Source organism: Gigantopelta aegis, chromosome 5 (assembly GCF_016097555.1).
Source record: "Gigantopelta aegis isolate Gae_Host chromosome 5, Gae_host_genome, whole genome shotgun sequence".
Classification (NCBI taxonomy): domain Eukaryota; kingdom Metazoa; phylum Mollusca; class Gastropoda; order Neomphalida; family Peltospiridae; genus Gigantopelta; species Gigantopelta aegis.
In genome coordinates this window covers 5,100,231-5,116,329 of record NC_054703.1, presented here as the reverse complement: position 1 = coordinate 5,116,329, position 16,099 = coordinate 5,100,231, and the positions used below count along the sequence as shown (strand labels likewise).

Genomic DNA, 16,099 nt, shown 5'->3' with positions numbered 1-16,099 from the left:
CCGACATTAAGACACAACATTTTCAGTTCAAACTTATACACCGTATATTAACCACGAATACTTACCTGAATAATAGCAGATAATCTATGTATTTTTTATTCGAATGAAGCTGAATCGTTAGAACATGTATTCTTCATTTGTTATCACACAAGACAGTTGTGAGTAAACTTTAAAAACTGGTTTGAGGTCAATACAGGTACTACCTTGGATTTAGATATATGTGTTATACTACTTAGAGGTCCACACTTAAGTATTTTATTAAATCATTTAATTTTAATAGTGAAACGGTACATTTATAGTTGTAAATATACAAATCATTCTCTAAATTTTATTGAAACATTTGAGTGTCGATAAACCTTTCTTTATCTTCTTTTTTCCCGTTCCTCTCTTTTCATCCCCCCCCCCCCCCCCAATATAAAAAAGTCATACAAAAATTATATTTGAAGAAAATGCTTGTTGTATACTACTGTTAGACCTTAGCGTATCTCAATTTCTCAAATTCTAGAAACTCAGACTTAATTAGAATCTTCCTTTCTTCCAAACTGACAAATCATGATTTAATGAGTTTTAAAAAACAAAGAAGATAAAACAAAAGAAAAAAAGAGAGAAAAATAAAAGACAATCCAAAACAATTAACCATTCCGTCTACAACAAGAACAAGCGAGAAGAAAAAGGGCAAAGTCCTTTTAACGGAGACAATTAACCGCAGTCCGCATATCGTCGTACTCGACTAGTCCGAACAACAGGCAGGAATAAACTTCCTCGTGACCATTTCCTCTGTGACAACGTGATTGTTGTTCGGTGAGTTTATTCTGTTTATTTGATCAAATTTCCACTTTTTTATTTACAAATTACAAACAATGCACAGCTCTATATTCAGGTCCACGTAAATCACATTTTATATTTTACACATTGCCAATTTTTAGCCCACAAACATTCAGTTTATTCTCGGCAAATTCACAGTGTTACTATGTGATACTCGAAATAGAACACGGGTTCGGACTCTCGTTGTTGTGACATTCCGGTTCGTTCAGTGAAATATGTCTGTTGGGTTATTTTTCTGTTGCTATTTGTAATCCATTCTACGGAATACTTTTTGGTAAAATATAAATATTTATATAAATAAAAAATGCTTCACGTCAGTTATTATAAATTGTTAAAAAAAGCAAGTTGTTTTTTTACTTCAGTTTCTGTTCCTTTTTTGTCGGCAACTGATCGAGGTAGCTACCTATCTCGGCGGTGTTGCGGTTAACCGAACAGACTTAAGGCTAATACGTACTGGGTTCGACTCCCACCCACAGCTAGTGTTAATGACACATTAAGTAACCTTTCTACATGATTTGTCCAGTGCACATTCCGTATGTCAGTCACTTTGTCCAGGTAACCTCACCGTGGTGCAGGGGTGTAACATTCTCTTTGAGAATGGCCAATACAGCACAAAATTGAAGTTTTGAGTAAAATTCAGTATCCGTAAAATTCTGTGATATTTGTGTTTTTGCACAGTTCTTTACACTGTTTTTGTTTAAGTCTTGAATTTTTATATTGATGTTGATCATCACTTTATTTATTTGCATTACCATAGTTTGACACCCAATAGCCAATGTATTTTTCGTGCTGGGGTGTCGTTAAACATTCATTCATTCATTCAGTTCTTTACACTGTTTTTATTTAACTGTTGAATTTTTATATTGATGATGATCATCACACTGTTGTTTCATTTTACCATAGTTTGACACCCAATAGCCGATGTATTTCTCGTGCTGGGGTGTCGTTAAACATTCATTCATTCATTCATTCATTCGTCCAAGTATTTGTTTGCATTTACCATAGTTTGACACACAATAGTCGATGTGTTTTTAGTGCTGGAGTGTCGTTAAACTACTATTCTATTCTATTCGTCAAAGTACATTTCGACAACTCAAATCATATATTTCATCCATTATAATTTGTAGTGATTCTCATTGATGTAAATCCTTACTTTACAGTATTAAAACATTTTTTTTAGAGATATGCTGTATATTTAAATGTAAAACCAATTTTCCAAACGTAACCAGTGTGAGTTAGTGCTCATGTTTCTCTGATGGTACATTATCCCTACAGACGATTCGTCCACGTACGTTTCCTCCACGTACGTTTTCTCCACGTATGTTTCAAACTAGTACGTTTTTCCCACGTGTTTCCTCCCGTTAGCTACGATCCTGATACTGTATATATAAATGTACAACCAGTTTTCCAAACGTAACCACTGTGAGTTAGTGCTCATGTTTCTCTGATGGTACATTCCGCCTACAGATGATTCTTCCACTTATATTTCTTCCACGTTCATTTTCAAATATCCAGTGTGCATTGACCCTTAAGTCTGGGAACTAAATAAATCTAATTTTCTAATGTTAGGAATATTATCATTAGACAGAGTTTCCAGTAACTAATTGTATGAAGTTAATATCCATATTAACTATTTATATGTGTATGTTTAAAAACCATATATAAATCCTGTCATTGGGATTCCTATGTATTAATTGATTTTCATCTATGGAGATGCCATGCATTATCTTCAGAGTTCGGAATTTCACTTTGTATGCAAACTAGCTGGTTTTGTGTCCACAATCATTCATTTTATTCTGTAGTTGTAATGAATTTAACGGAAATTTAATAATTTTAAATATGATCTTCATGACGGATTAGTTGATAATAATTAAACTTTTACCCAAGTCACAAACATGTCCTTCAAGACAGATTATTTTATAATTAAAACAAAACAGTCAAAAATCAAAGCTTTCTTACTATACAAGCAAACGAAAAAACATTAATTGAAAAGAGAGAGTTTCTAGTGTTGTAACAAAAGACGAAGTTTCCTGGTATGTTGTTCAAGCCTTAGATTCTGTTTCATTTATCCATTTACTGGCTCTGTTTCATGTATCTATTTACTAGTTCTGTTTCATGTATCCATTTACTGGCTGTTTCATTTATCCATTTACTGGTTCTGTTTCATGTATCCATTTACTGGTTCTGATTCATTCATCCATTTTCTAGCTTTGTTTCATTTATCCATTTACTGCCTGTGTTTCATGTATCCATTTACTGGCTCTGTTTCATTTATGCGTTACTAGCTTTGTTTCATTTATCCATTTATTGGCTCTGTTTGAGCTCTTCTGTTGATCATACAAATTTGAGGACACATCAGTATTTGTTTATTCCAGGCTTGTTTCTGAGAAGCTGGTAAAGGAAAAAGATGTTGTGAATCAGATCAAAAAGTTGAAGGTTCTCTGTGCTAAGAAAAATATGTCTAGCAGTGATGATAGATATGTCAAGCTGAACGTGAGGTGTCGTTAAAACACTGTGAAAACATGCTTGATCTGGAAGAACAAACATCAGCACATTCTTGCGAGAAGCCTTTCCAATGTGGGATGTGCTTGAAGTGTTTCTCTTACAAGAGTAAGATTAAGCACCATATGAGAATCCACACTGGTGAACGACCATATCAGTGTGAGATGTGCAGGAAGTGTTTTTGTGAGAAAAAATACTTGAAAAACCATATGTTAATTCACACTGGAGTCAAGAAATTCAAATGTGAGGTGTGTACGAAATGTTTCTTACACAGTTTCCTCTTGAAAAGACACACGTTGATTCACACAGGTGTTAAGCGTTTCAAATGTGAGGTGTGTACAAAATGTTTCTCACAAAATACCTACTTGAAACGACATATGTTGGTTCACACAGGTGTTAGGAATTTCAAATGTGAGGTATGTGCAAAATGTTTCTCACAAAATATCGCATTGAAACAACATATGTTCATTCACACTGGTGTTAACAATTTCAAATGTGAGGTATGTGCAAAACGTTTCTCACAAAATATCTACTTGAAACGACATATGTCGATTCACACTGATGTTAAGAATTTCAAATGTGTGGAGTGTGCAAAATGTTTTCAAAACAATAGCAGCTTGAAACAACATATGTTGGTTCACACGAGTGTTAACAATTTCAAATGTGAGATATGTGCAAAATGTTTCTCATACAATAGCACTTTGAAACGTCATATGATTGTTCACACAGGGAATAAACCTTTCAAGTGTTACACGTGCACAGAATGTTTCTATTACGGTTATCAGCTGAAACACCATCTGTTAATTCATGGAAATTAGAAACCTTTAACACAGACTGGTTTAACGTCAAACACCATTTTGAAGTGCCTAATGAGTTTCATATTAATTAGAGAGGTGTGTTGCTCAGTAGATGTGTGATGTGTCATGGGATCAACACTCTTGAGACCACCATGACAGCCTACCCATAACTTTAACGAACATCATGAATTAGGACGAATATGGTTGTTTGTTCGCTGTGGGTGTCGGGACTACACAAGCGTGGCTCTGAACAGCTATACTACATTGGTTTTCTGGAAAAATTAACATGGCTGCTGCTTATAGATTATGAGATGTTGAAAGGATGGAAGGGATGTCTAATTTAACGCCACACTTATCTCATTTTAATCACGGCTATATGGCATAGGTAATATATCTTAAGGACCACACAGATAATGCGAGAGGTAACCTGCTGCTGTTACATAATGGACTCTCTGATTAACAAGAATAGGTATTTTAAATGGTGCATACTAGATATGATACAACATACTACGGCCTTTGTTAACCAGTTGTGGAGCACTGTATGGAATGAGAAATAACCCAATAGGCCCACCTGTTGTCTTAGACAAATGAGCTATTTGCTTGAGGCCTGATACGTGTCAAAATTCAGCACAGTCAAAAGGTAGCAAGGTACTATCCCAAATTGTCGACCCCTAAAACCCAGAGTGTGTGGGTGTTTGTGTGAAGGCACGTGTGGTGCATGTGCCTCTCTCTCTCTCTCTCTCTCTCTCTCTCTCTCCCTCCATCCGTCCGTCCCTCTTTGTTTCTCTCTCTCTCTCTCTCTCTCTCTCTCTCTCTCTCTCTCTCTCTCTCTCTCTCTCCTCCTCTCTCTCTCTCTCTCTCTCTCTCTCTCTCTCTCTCTCTCTCTCTCTCTCTCTCCCTCCATCCGTCCGTCCCTCTTTCTCTCTCTCTCTCTCTCTGTCTCTCTCTCTCTCTCTCTCTCTCTCTCTCTCTCTCTCTCTCTCTCTCTCTCTCTCTCTCTCTCTCTCTCTCTCTCTCTCTCTGGTTACAAGAACATATATTTACAACCTATCGTTGCTCTGTGCTGATATTCATAATGTAATTTAATTTAATGCTCATAACTGTGCCACACTTTCTGTTAAGTATCCCTTGATGCTAAATACTCGAGGACTCGAACTTGGCCATGTGACAGTATAAACATGTTGATCTATCTACCAAATTATTTTAGACACAGTATAAGTTTAGAAATTGTACTAGTAAATGCTGGTTATGGGGTTTGAAGTGTGATTGTTCAGACCATTTGTATGTCACTTTGATGCTGTTAATAAAATTTACAAATGTAAGGTGCCGATATGTACATTAAATATTTTAGTATTTTTCAAGCATGTTTTCTATTCATATTGTAAGTTTCTAATCTGATCATAAACACCTTTTTTGTATGCATTTGACATCCCCTATCCTCTGCTAGCGTATCTGCTTCTTTGTCTTCTTTGGTGATGCACAGTTTCATAGTATTATTGTTGGTTGAGTGACACATCTTAGTGTAGAAAGTATTTGTAGCAATGATCTCATTGCTTTATTTTGGGGGGCATTTGAGAGAGTGGAGGATAGAGAGAACATCTGAGAAGATGCCCTGTGACGTGTGTGTGTGTGTGTGTGTGTGTATATATATATATATATATATCTTTAAAATCTTCGCTATTTAATCCAGATCCAGTTCTTTACCTGATGCCTGTTTGATTACCTGATTAGAATCCTTGAAAAATAGCTATCCTGTACCATTGATGTTCCGGTCGTATAAGGTAATGGAATGTGTGTGTGTGTGTGCGCGCGCGCGCGCGCGCGTGTGTGTGTGTGTGTGTGTGTGTGTGTGTGTGTGTGTGTGTGTGTGTGTGTTTGTCTTTGTGCATTTGTGTGTGTACGAGCGTGTGCATATATGTGTGTCTGTCCTTGGCAAGATACCTAGCAAATATTTATGTTTTGTCTTAAAGACTATGACCATAAACATTTTAGTCATCTCTAGAAATGCTGTGTAAACATTGGCATCAAATGAACTGTTGTGCTCGTGTTGCTTCCTCTGACTATTGCTAAGACAACTGGCTTTCTGCAGGGTCTTACTGTAATTTGAAAGCAAAGAACGTGGAGCTGCGAGACAAAATGTTCTCGAGGGGTATCCTTAAAACTAACGCGTGATGTCTTAGGCAAGTTGTCTCACCAATACACCCATCAAGTGCTTCTAGGATTCCATGCATTTATGGTACTGATGCCACATATAAATTTATGAAGAAGAAAAACTATATGTTGAAAGAGGTTTTGAATTATTCAAACGTTATGAACAAGGAAACCGTTTCTAGTGTAAGTAAAGTAATGGTTCAAGACATAGTTAATAGGATCATATATGTATGTGCAGTAACCTATTACAGTTTCAAACAACAATAACCAATGTATCAGAATTAAGTTTTGGATGTTTGGGTGAAAACAAACATGATCCTATAAATTACCGCTATTACGAACTGCACAAGTATATATTCAGACTGTACAAAGTTACTGAAGTACATATTTTTGTTATGTTTTTGCGCTTGATGCTTTTACAAACACTTATTGGTAAGACGTGTAATAGACACATTTTACAGTGCCTAATAAGCAGGGTTACCCAGTTAGTGCCTTTAATTTGATAAATTAAATAAACTGAATGTTTCATGTTTAGGCCTACAGCCACTGAATTATAGCAAAACATAGCAAAACAAATGGAAACCTCATAATCACCCAGAAATGACCATAGCTTTATTATTAGTCAACATAAACTATTTAAGCTCCTTATTGTGATAATTTTGATATCTTGTTTATGAAGATTGACCGAGAAATAACTGATCAAAGGTCGATTTTAGATACATGTGAAATTCAAAATGGCCGCCATCTTTGATTACGTAATTTTGACGCCTTGCCAAAAATACAAGACTGGCACCAACGATTTTCTTCATCTGTGAGGTATAATAAATCAATTTATAATGTCTGTTTGCTTTCTTCAAACAATTTCCACAGTACCATAAAATTGGACATAAGTGCACTACATCTTTCTTTGAAGTATAGGGTCTTTTCAAAACCTGGTTAATTTCCCTTGCCGCCAGCTGGCGCTCTACTTATGCAGCCATTTCCGACAAGTATTTTTTTGAGACACAAACGATGGGACTGTATGGCAACACTGTTGGGTGGTACGTATCCCAATGATACAGTGCTTCCCTGGTGAGCATCCATCTAGGATCGATCCCCGTCGGTGGACCAAGACACAACACCTCAGATAAACGCCTTACCACTGGGCTACGTCACGCCTCTTCTGAGGATACCGTCTGTTTGATCTAAGCGTATCTCAGTTTCTCAAATACTAGAAACCCTAACCACTGGGCTACGTCACGCCTCTTCTGATAATACGGTCTGTTCGATCTAAGCGTATCTCAGTTTCTCAAATACTAGAAACCCTCACCACTGGGCTACGTCACGCCTCTTCTGAGGATACGGTCTGTTAGATGTAAGCGTGTCTCAGTTTCTCAAATACTAGAAACCCTGACCACTGGGCTGCATCCCGTCCCTTCTGATAATACGGTCTGTTAGATGTAAGCGTATCTCAGTTTCTCAAATACTAGAAACCCTCACCACTGAGCTGCATCCCGTCCCTTCTGATAATACGGTCTGTTAGATCTAAGCGTATCTCAGTTTCTCAAATACTAGAAACCCAAACTTAATTAGAATCTTTCTTTCTTCTAAATTGACATGGACGTGTAGAGTTTTTTTTTTTTTTTAAACGAACTAACCAAAGAGAACCCCTCTCTAAAATAATAATAAAAAAATAATAATAAAAAAAATAAAATAAAATAAAACAATAAAAATAACAAAATAAAATAAGCAAGTAGTGGTAGTAGTAGTAGTAGTAGTAGTAGTAGTAATAGTGGTGGTGGTGGTGATGATGATAAGTTAAAACTTATTGCTTTCCTTTTAAATAAAGTGTTTCATAAGGTGGACAGCAACAAATGTATAACTATGATGATGATGATAATAATAATAATAACAGTAACCATATAATAATAATAATGAACCAAAGTTGCACAGAATAAATAATAATAAAAATTAAGACAAATAAAAAATGAAATGGTTACATTGCTTCGAGTATATTCTTGAGAACCTCATAGATAATGAAAGAAGAAACCCGCTGCGGCCACATCATGGAGTACTATTTTCGATTAGCAGCAAGTGGTCTATTATACACAAACATAGAGGGTAGTACGTACCACAACCTTTGTTACATAAGTTGTAGAACACTGGCTGGAAAGTGAAATGACCCAGTGAGTCAACTGACGAGGATCGATCCTAGATTGATTGTGAATCTGGCACTGTCTCGCCCTACATGGACCCTTGTGTGATTGCTACAGCGTCCATGATTGGTTTAACTGATGATTTCTTTGCGTACTGCATCAAAGAAAAAGTTGACAGATCCCAGTCTCTCTTAATGACGTGATCATCTTTTCGTTTCCTTGTCCAAGTTGCTGACATCCTAAAGTTAAAACTGATTGCTTTCCTTTTAAATAAAGTTTATCACAAGGTGGACAGCAACAAATATATAACTATTTAGATATATTTTCCTCTGATAATGCTACTGTATACTACTTAGGCGGAACTTTGTGCTTCTAAAAGTAATCAAACTAATAATAAAACCCCCAAAAAACAACAACAAACAAACCCAAAAACGACAACAACAAAAAAAAACAAAAAAACCCCACCTCAACAAAGGAGAAAACCCAATCCAAACTAAGACCCTCCCCCCCAAAAAAACAACAAAACAAACCCTAACAAAACAAAAAAACCCCAAACAAACAAACAAAACAAACCCACAACAAAAACAACAACAATAGAAAGCAAGCAAACAAAAAACAACGCGTTTTTTGTTTTGTTTAACGATATCACTAGAGCACATTAATTAATTATGGGCTATTGAATGTCAGACTTATAGTAATTCCGATACTTAGTCATAAGAGGAAACCCGCTACATTCTTTCTAATGTGGGTGTGGGTAATTTTAACATGCTTCCATCATAGAACTGTTAAAGCACGCCTGTCATGGGCACAACCTCTGACGTCGCCATAGAGTTCTGTCCATGACAGGGATTTTTCCTAATACAGCAAGGGATCTTTTATATGCACTCTACCGCAGACAGGACCGCACATACCACGGCCTTTAACCGCTGGTTAAACACAAACAACAAAAACAATCAAAAGAGAAACAAACAAAACAACAACAAAACTAACAAAAAAACAAAAAAAACCCCACCTCAACAAAAGAGAAAACCCAATCCAAACTAAGAGCCAAATCCAGTTTTTTCTTGCCAAATATCCGACACTCAGAATATAACACGGGTTCGGACTCTCATTGTTATGATATTCCGGTTCGTTCAGTGACCTTAAATTTAATCAGTATTTTACATTGCTATCAAACATGCCGTCAATTAAATATACTTTAAATATTGCTGTTCAAGACATATTAGTTGATAATAATACAATTTTACCCAACTCATGAATACGTATTGAACTAAATATAATTAAAATATGCTCTACAAGACGTATTAGTTGATAAAAATTAAAATTTTACCCAACTCATAAATATGTATTGAACAAAATATAATTTAGGGGCCGTCCATAATTTTCAACATTTTAACGAGCGTACAAACCGTACTCTTTTGACCACCCCCTCCCGCCCCTCCCCACTAAAAGTGTACATCCCCAAATTAAAAATGTTGATCGACATTTTTCATTTTCAAAAAAAGTGTACGCTGGCCCCTTAACCCCCCCCCCCCCCCCCCCCCCCCGCGTTTGTACACTCATTAAAATGTTGAAAATTATGGACGGCCCATTAAATATGATCTACAAGGCGTATTAGTTGATAATAATTAAACTTTTACCCAACTTTCAAACATATCATGAACTAAATGTAATTTAAATACTTAGTAAAATGTAAACTTTTACCCAATTTACAAACATGTCATGAAAACATAATTTAAATACTTAGTAAAATATAAACTTTTACCAAATTTACAAACATGTCATGAAAACGTAATTTAAATATGCTCTTCAAGACGGGCTAGTTGTAGGCTCTCCGCCAGCACTCGAGTACTCAGGTCTGGGCCGAGTCTAGCAAGACTCGAGTCCATTCACAGGACTCGAGTACCCGTGCAAGGGAGAGCACTCACATTTAATTTTATTCTTTTATGTAAATTTGTCATATTGTGCTTGATGCCGGTTACATTATAGAGCTATCAAGCATGAAGTAAAAACAAAGGTGGAATGTGTGGACTGCAATACAATGGCATGATTTGGATCCATGTTCAGCGCTGGAATTATGATAAAATAGAATGGTAGTTTACTTTATTCCTTATATTAGTCTCATTATCTTCTGGTGTAAATGGCGGGTACTCGGGTCCGGGTCGAGTTTGACCCTCGATTCCAATATGTTGGACTCCTGGAGGCCCTAGTTAGTTGATAAGAATTATACCTTAATCCAACTCGCAAAGATGTCATGAACTAAATATAATATAAATATGATTGTCATGGCTGATTAGTTTATAATAGGTAAAAACCCAACTCGCAAACATTACATGAATTAAATATAATTTAAATACTTAGTAAAATATAAACTTTAAATATGCACGTCATGACAGATGAGTCGATAATAATTAAAACAAACAAACAAAAATCAAAACGTCCTTACTTTTCAAGAGAAGAAAGAACATTAAGTGAAACGAGTGTGACTAGAGTTGTAACAAAACACGAAGTTTCTTGGTATGTTGTTCAAGTCTTAGATTCTTGTTCGTTTATCCATTTACTGGCTCTGTTTCATGTATCCATTTACTGGTTCTGTTTCATTTATCTGTTTACTGGTTCTGTTTCAGTATGTCTGTTCATCCTACAACTTTGAAGACACATCAGCAAATGATCATTCCAGGCTGGTGTCAGTTAACTTGTAGCGAAACAAGATGTTGTGAATCAGATGAACACGTTAAAGGTCCTCTGTCTTAAGAGAAATATGTCTAGCAGATAATAGATGTGTCTGTTCAAGACATCGTTTAGACAACCCTGGTGACGAAGAACAAACATCAATGCATTCTTGTGAGAAACCTTTCAAATGTGGGATGTGTTTAAAGTGCTTCTCTCACAAGTGTCAGATTATTCAGCATATGTTGATCCACACTGGAGAAATACCATATCAGCGTGAGGTGCGCAGAAAGTGTTGTCATCGGAATAAGGACTTGAAACAGGATATGTTGATTCACACTGGAGAAATACCATATCAGCGTGAGGTGCATAAAAAGTGTTGTCATCGGAATAAGGACTTAAAACAGGATATGTTGATTCACACTGGAGTTCAGCAATTCAAATGTGAGGTGTGTGGAAAATGTTTCTCTCGTAATACTAACTTAAACCAACATATGTTGGTTCACACTGGTATTAAGAATTTCAAATGCGAAGTATGTACAAAATGTTTCTCACAAAATACCCAACTGAAACAACATATGTTCGTTCACACTGGTGTTAAGAATTTCAAATGCGAAGTATGTACAAAATGTTTCTCACAAAATACCCAACTGAAACAACATATGTTGGTTCACACTGGTGTTAAGAATTTCAAATGCGAAGTATGTACAAAATGTTTCTCACAAAACCACCAACTGAAACAACATATGTTCGTTCACACTGGTGTTAAGAATTTCAAATGCGAAGTATGTACAAAATCTTTCTCACAAAATACCCAACTGAAACAACATATGTTGGTTCACACTGGTGTTATGAATTTCAAATGTCAGGTATGTGCAAAATGTTTCTCACTAAATATGAACTTAAAACAACATATGTTGGTTCACACTGGTGTTAAGAATTTCAAATGCCAGGTATGTGCAAAATGTTTCTCAATCAGTAGCAGCTTGAAACGACATATTTTGGTACACACTGGTGAAAAGAATTTCAGATGCGAAGTATGTGCAAAATGTTTCTCACAAAAGACCGAATTGAAACAACATATGTTTGTTCACTCTGGTATTAAGAATTTCAAATGCAAAGTATGTGCAAAATGTTTCTCACAAAATGTCAACTTAAAACAACATATGTTGATCCACATTGGTGTTAAGAATTTCAAATGTCAGGTATGTGCAAAATGTTTCTCAACCAATAGCAGCTTGAAACGACATATGTTCATTCACACTGGTGTTAAGAATTTCAAATGTGAAGTATGTGCAAAATGTTTCTCACAAAAGACCGAATTGAAACAACATATGTTTGTTCACACTGGTATTAGCAATTTCAAATGTGAATTATGTACAAAATGTTTCTCAAGTAATCGTAACTTGAAACGACATATGAACATTCACACTAGTGTTAATAAATTTAAATGTAAGGTATGTACAAAACGTTTCTCACAAAATAACACCTTGAAACAACATATGTTGGTTCACACTGGTGTTAAGACTTAAATGTGACATATGTGCAAACTGTTTTCCAAGCAATATCAACATGACACGTCATATGTTGGTTCACTCGTATAATAAACCTATCACGGTTATCAGCTGAAACGCCATCTGTTATTCATATTAGTCAGACCTATTTCAGGTTTTATCAAATGACACCACCTGTTCAAGTTAATTAAAGAGGTCTGTAGCTCAGTAGTAATGTGATGGGTTGTAAGACCTATTTCAGGTTTTATCAAATGACACCACCTGTTCAAGTTAATTAAAGAGGTCTGTAGCTCAGTAGTAATGTGATGGGTCGTCAGACCTATTTCAGATTTCATCACTCACACTAGGCCACCCTTCCCGTAACTTTCAATAATATCAGTAATAAAGAAAAAGGCAAAATTGTTGAATATGATTCTTTATTCGCTGCGGGCCTCAAATGGGACATAAAGAGATGTAGCTCAGCAGACGAGTGAGGGTCATGGGGTCAACACTCGTCATCAGACCTATTTTAGGATTTATCACTCACAATAGGCCAGTGTGTGTGTGTGTGTGTGTGTGTGTGCGCGCGCGCGTGCGTGCGTGCGTTTTTATATATAATTCAAATTAATAAACGACTCCACTTGTCTTAAATATAAATGTTTATTACATACCCATTAAATCTTACTATATAAATACACCTCTGAAAACAAGAATTGAATACAACTTTCCTTATTCAACTCAACTGCCGGAACTATACCGTATTCAACGCTACTATTTATACCACATGGTTACCGGGAATGCCCTTCGCGATATGTAAACAAAGTTTGTGCTTGGTTTGTTTAAAATGTTATTTTGTGGAAAATTTGAACTGAAAACAGACGAAAACGGTGACAATTATTTACAATTTAATGAGCGCGATACCAAAACTTGAGATGGGAACACTACTAATCAACGAGCTTTTAATCCACGATAGGTAAGGTCGACGACAGTCACTTTTTGGACCCTTGTTTTGGCTTCGTTACATCGTACACACTGCTTAATCTTTTTCAATAAATAAAACATCTCCAACCGTAATTTTGTGATATGATATATTTGACAAAAGGTATGTTTTATTTCTTTCATCTTTCAACACTTCAAATTAATATTTTGTCCAGAATTATGAAAAAAAAAAAAAAATACCGACCTGTAAACAGCGTTGTCTGCTTGTTATAGGAATTTGACAGGGGTCAAGATTAGTAGACTAGTTTTTATTTTAATGTGGCGCAGCATTGTAATAATACAGCTAATTTTGAATTTAAATGACGTCAGTATTCCAATGACGTCACTTTGCATCTCCTTACAATAACCATAAACTGGGTACATGACGTTTCCTTTTTGGAAAAATTCCAATGTAAAATTGCTATTGAATTTTTTTTCTTCTGAACATTACTAATGCACCTGGATGTCTTTGAACAAAATCTTGTGATTAAAAAATTGCACCTTTTACGAAATATGGATTTCTAGTGAAATTACGGTAAGATATGCTATATTTATTGTGTACGAAGCCAAAACAAGTGTGCGAAAAGCGACTTTAGCAACAATGCCGTCTCCTCACGTAGAAAACTTGAATGAACTGTCAACCGGATTATTCAGTGGAGCGATGATTTATGGAGGCACATTTAATATAAACTTAAATTTATCAGCAACGAATAATTCCATGAACATCAATAAAAGAAAACACACCGATGACGACTCAGACACTGAGTGAACAATTCTTGACATTTTTCTTCGTTGATAAAACTGGCACGCTGAAGGTTTTCTGACGTATTACGAGCAAATTAAATATTATATTGTTCGTGAATTTTAGCTATTACATTGTCTTTAAAAGGCATTTCAAACAATATCATTAAAATTATAGGTAACTTTTCACTCGTTCTTTCTTATTTCTGTTTATTGTTTAAATAGAACTATATTCCTGTGTGTAATAATTGGTGGTTCTTCGGTCCGCGTAGTAACACAGCTAACCTAGTTGTGTAAATTTAGAAATCCCCGTCGTTAGCTAGCAGTGTTACAATTTCTAAATTATTATTTGGAATTTTTTTTTTCCAATTTAGGGTATGTAATAAATACAAAACTACATATATGTGGTTTTCTGATTTCTGTATTCCACGAGTGTATTTCCTGCCGGAAACCCCGATGCCTGCAGGAAATACACTCGTGGAATACAGAAATCAGAAAACCACATATATGTAGTTTTGTCTATGTACATGTATATAAATAATCATTAATTACGTTATAATTAAATCACTTTGCTAAGATTGTTAAACACTATATATAGATCAGAGAGAGAGAGGGGGAAGGATATTCCCCGAGTGTTTTGTGATATCATAATTTATCAGCACGAGTTGATAAAAGTATGAAATCCGACGCTTGCCGATGATTTTATACTTTTATCAACGAGTGCTGATAAATTATGATACCACAAGACACGAGGGGTGTATTCTTTTTATCATCTATTATCATTCTTTTCATTTGCGACAGTTGTAAACAATGTCAGTAATGTGGGTTGAATGTCAGCGGTAGACTCGTTAACTACAAGAACGGCAGTGGCGTGACGTCACTAATGGTAGGTTTTGCGCTGAAACAAACACAGTGACGTAACAAAACATATATATATATGTGTGTGTGTGTGTGTGTGTGTGTGTGTGTGTGGTGGGGGTTGGAAGGATGAGTCGTGCATGTGGCAGTATATGATGATATATACTTAAGGGATGAACAGAGATTTAGATATTAAAATGTGATGCCCGAAAAAGGATTTAGTCACAGTACCAGCTAAATGTTATTTCATATTGATAACATTTTCAAATGTGACATGTCTTCAAAAGCGATATGGCACAGTGCGAGCTTAAACATAGTCCTTGCTGGTTATAAGATTTTCAAATTTAATATGTCTATAAAATGCCATATATATGGTGCGAGCTAAACCATAGTTTATGCTGGTTATACGATTTTGAAGTGTGATGTGTCTGCAAAGGATTTTAGACCCAGTACAAGTTTAGACATAGTCCTAGTTTATGCTGTTTATAAAATTTGCAGTATAACTTTAGACAAAATAGTAGTTTATGCTGGTTACACGATTTTCAAGTTTGATGTGTCTGCTGAATGATTTTAGATACTACACGTTTAGATATAATACTAGTTTATGATTTTAGACACAGTATAACTTTAGACATGATACTAGTTTATGATTTTAGACACAGTATAACTTTAGACATAATACTACCTTATGCTGGTTATAAGATGTTCACGTTTGATGTATCTACCACAAGTTTAACACACAGTGCCTGATTAAACGTTTAATTTCACATGCCGTTAATAAGATCTAGAAATGTGACGTGTCTACCGGATTAAACTATTTTAATGTCATTTTATGTTGTTAATAAGATCTACAAATGTTACTTGTCTACCGGGTTAAACTATTTTAATGTCATTTTATGTTGTTAATAAGATCTAGAAATGTGACCGGGAGGAGCGAGACGTAGTCCAG

At 35.5% G+C, this 16,099-nt stretch overlaps 1 protein-coding gene across 2 annotated transcripts; it reads left to right on the top strand.

Moving 5' to 3' along the window:
- Positions 1–781: 781 nt before the first annotated feature.
- Positions 782–12,993, top strand: LOC121373377 (zinc finger protein 665-like). 2 transcript variants are annotated; one of them, XM_041499997.1, is made up of 2 exons: positions 782–801; positions 11,038–12,993. In XM_041499997.1, the coding sequence occupies exon 2, from the start codon at positions 11,245–11,247 to the stop codon at positions 12,610–12,612; it is 1,368 nt and encodes a 455-aa protein (XP_041355931.1). In that variant the 5' UTR covers positions 782–801; positions 11,038–11,244; the 3' UTR covers positions 12,613–12,993. The 2 variants fall into 2 exon arrangements, with proteins under 2 accessions (XP_041355931.1, XP_041355930.1); XM_041499996.1 differs by lacking the exon at positions 782–801 and adding an exon at positions 5,863–5,905.
- The last annotated feature ends 3,106 nt before the right edge of the window (positions 12,994–16,099 follow it).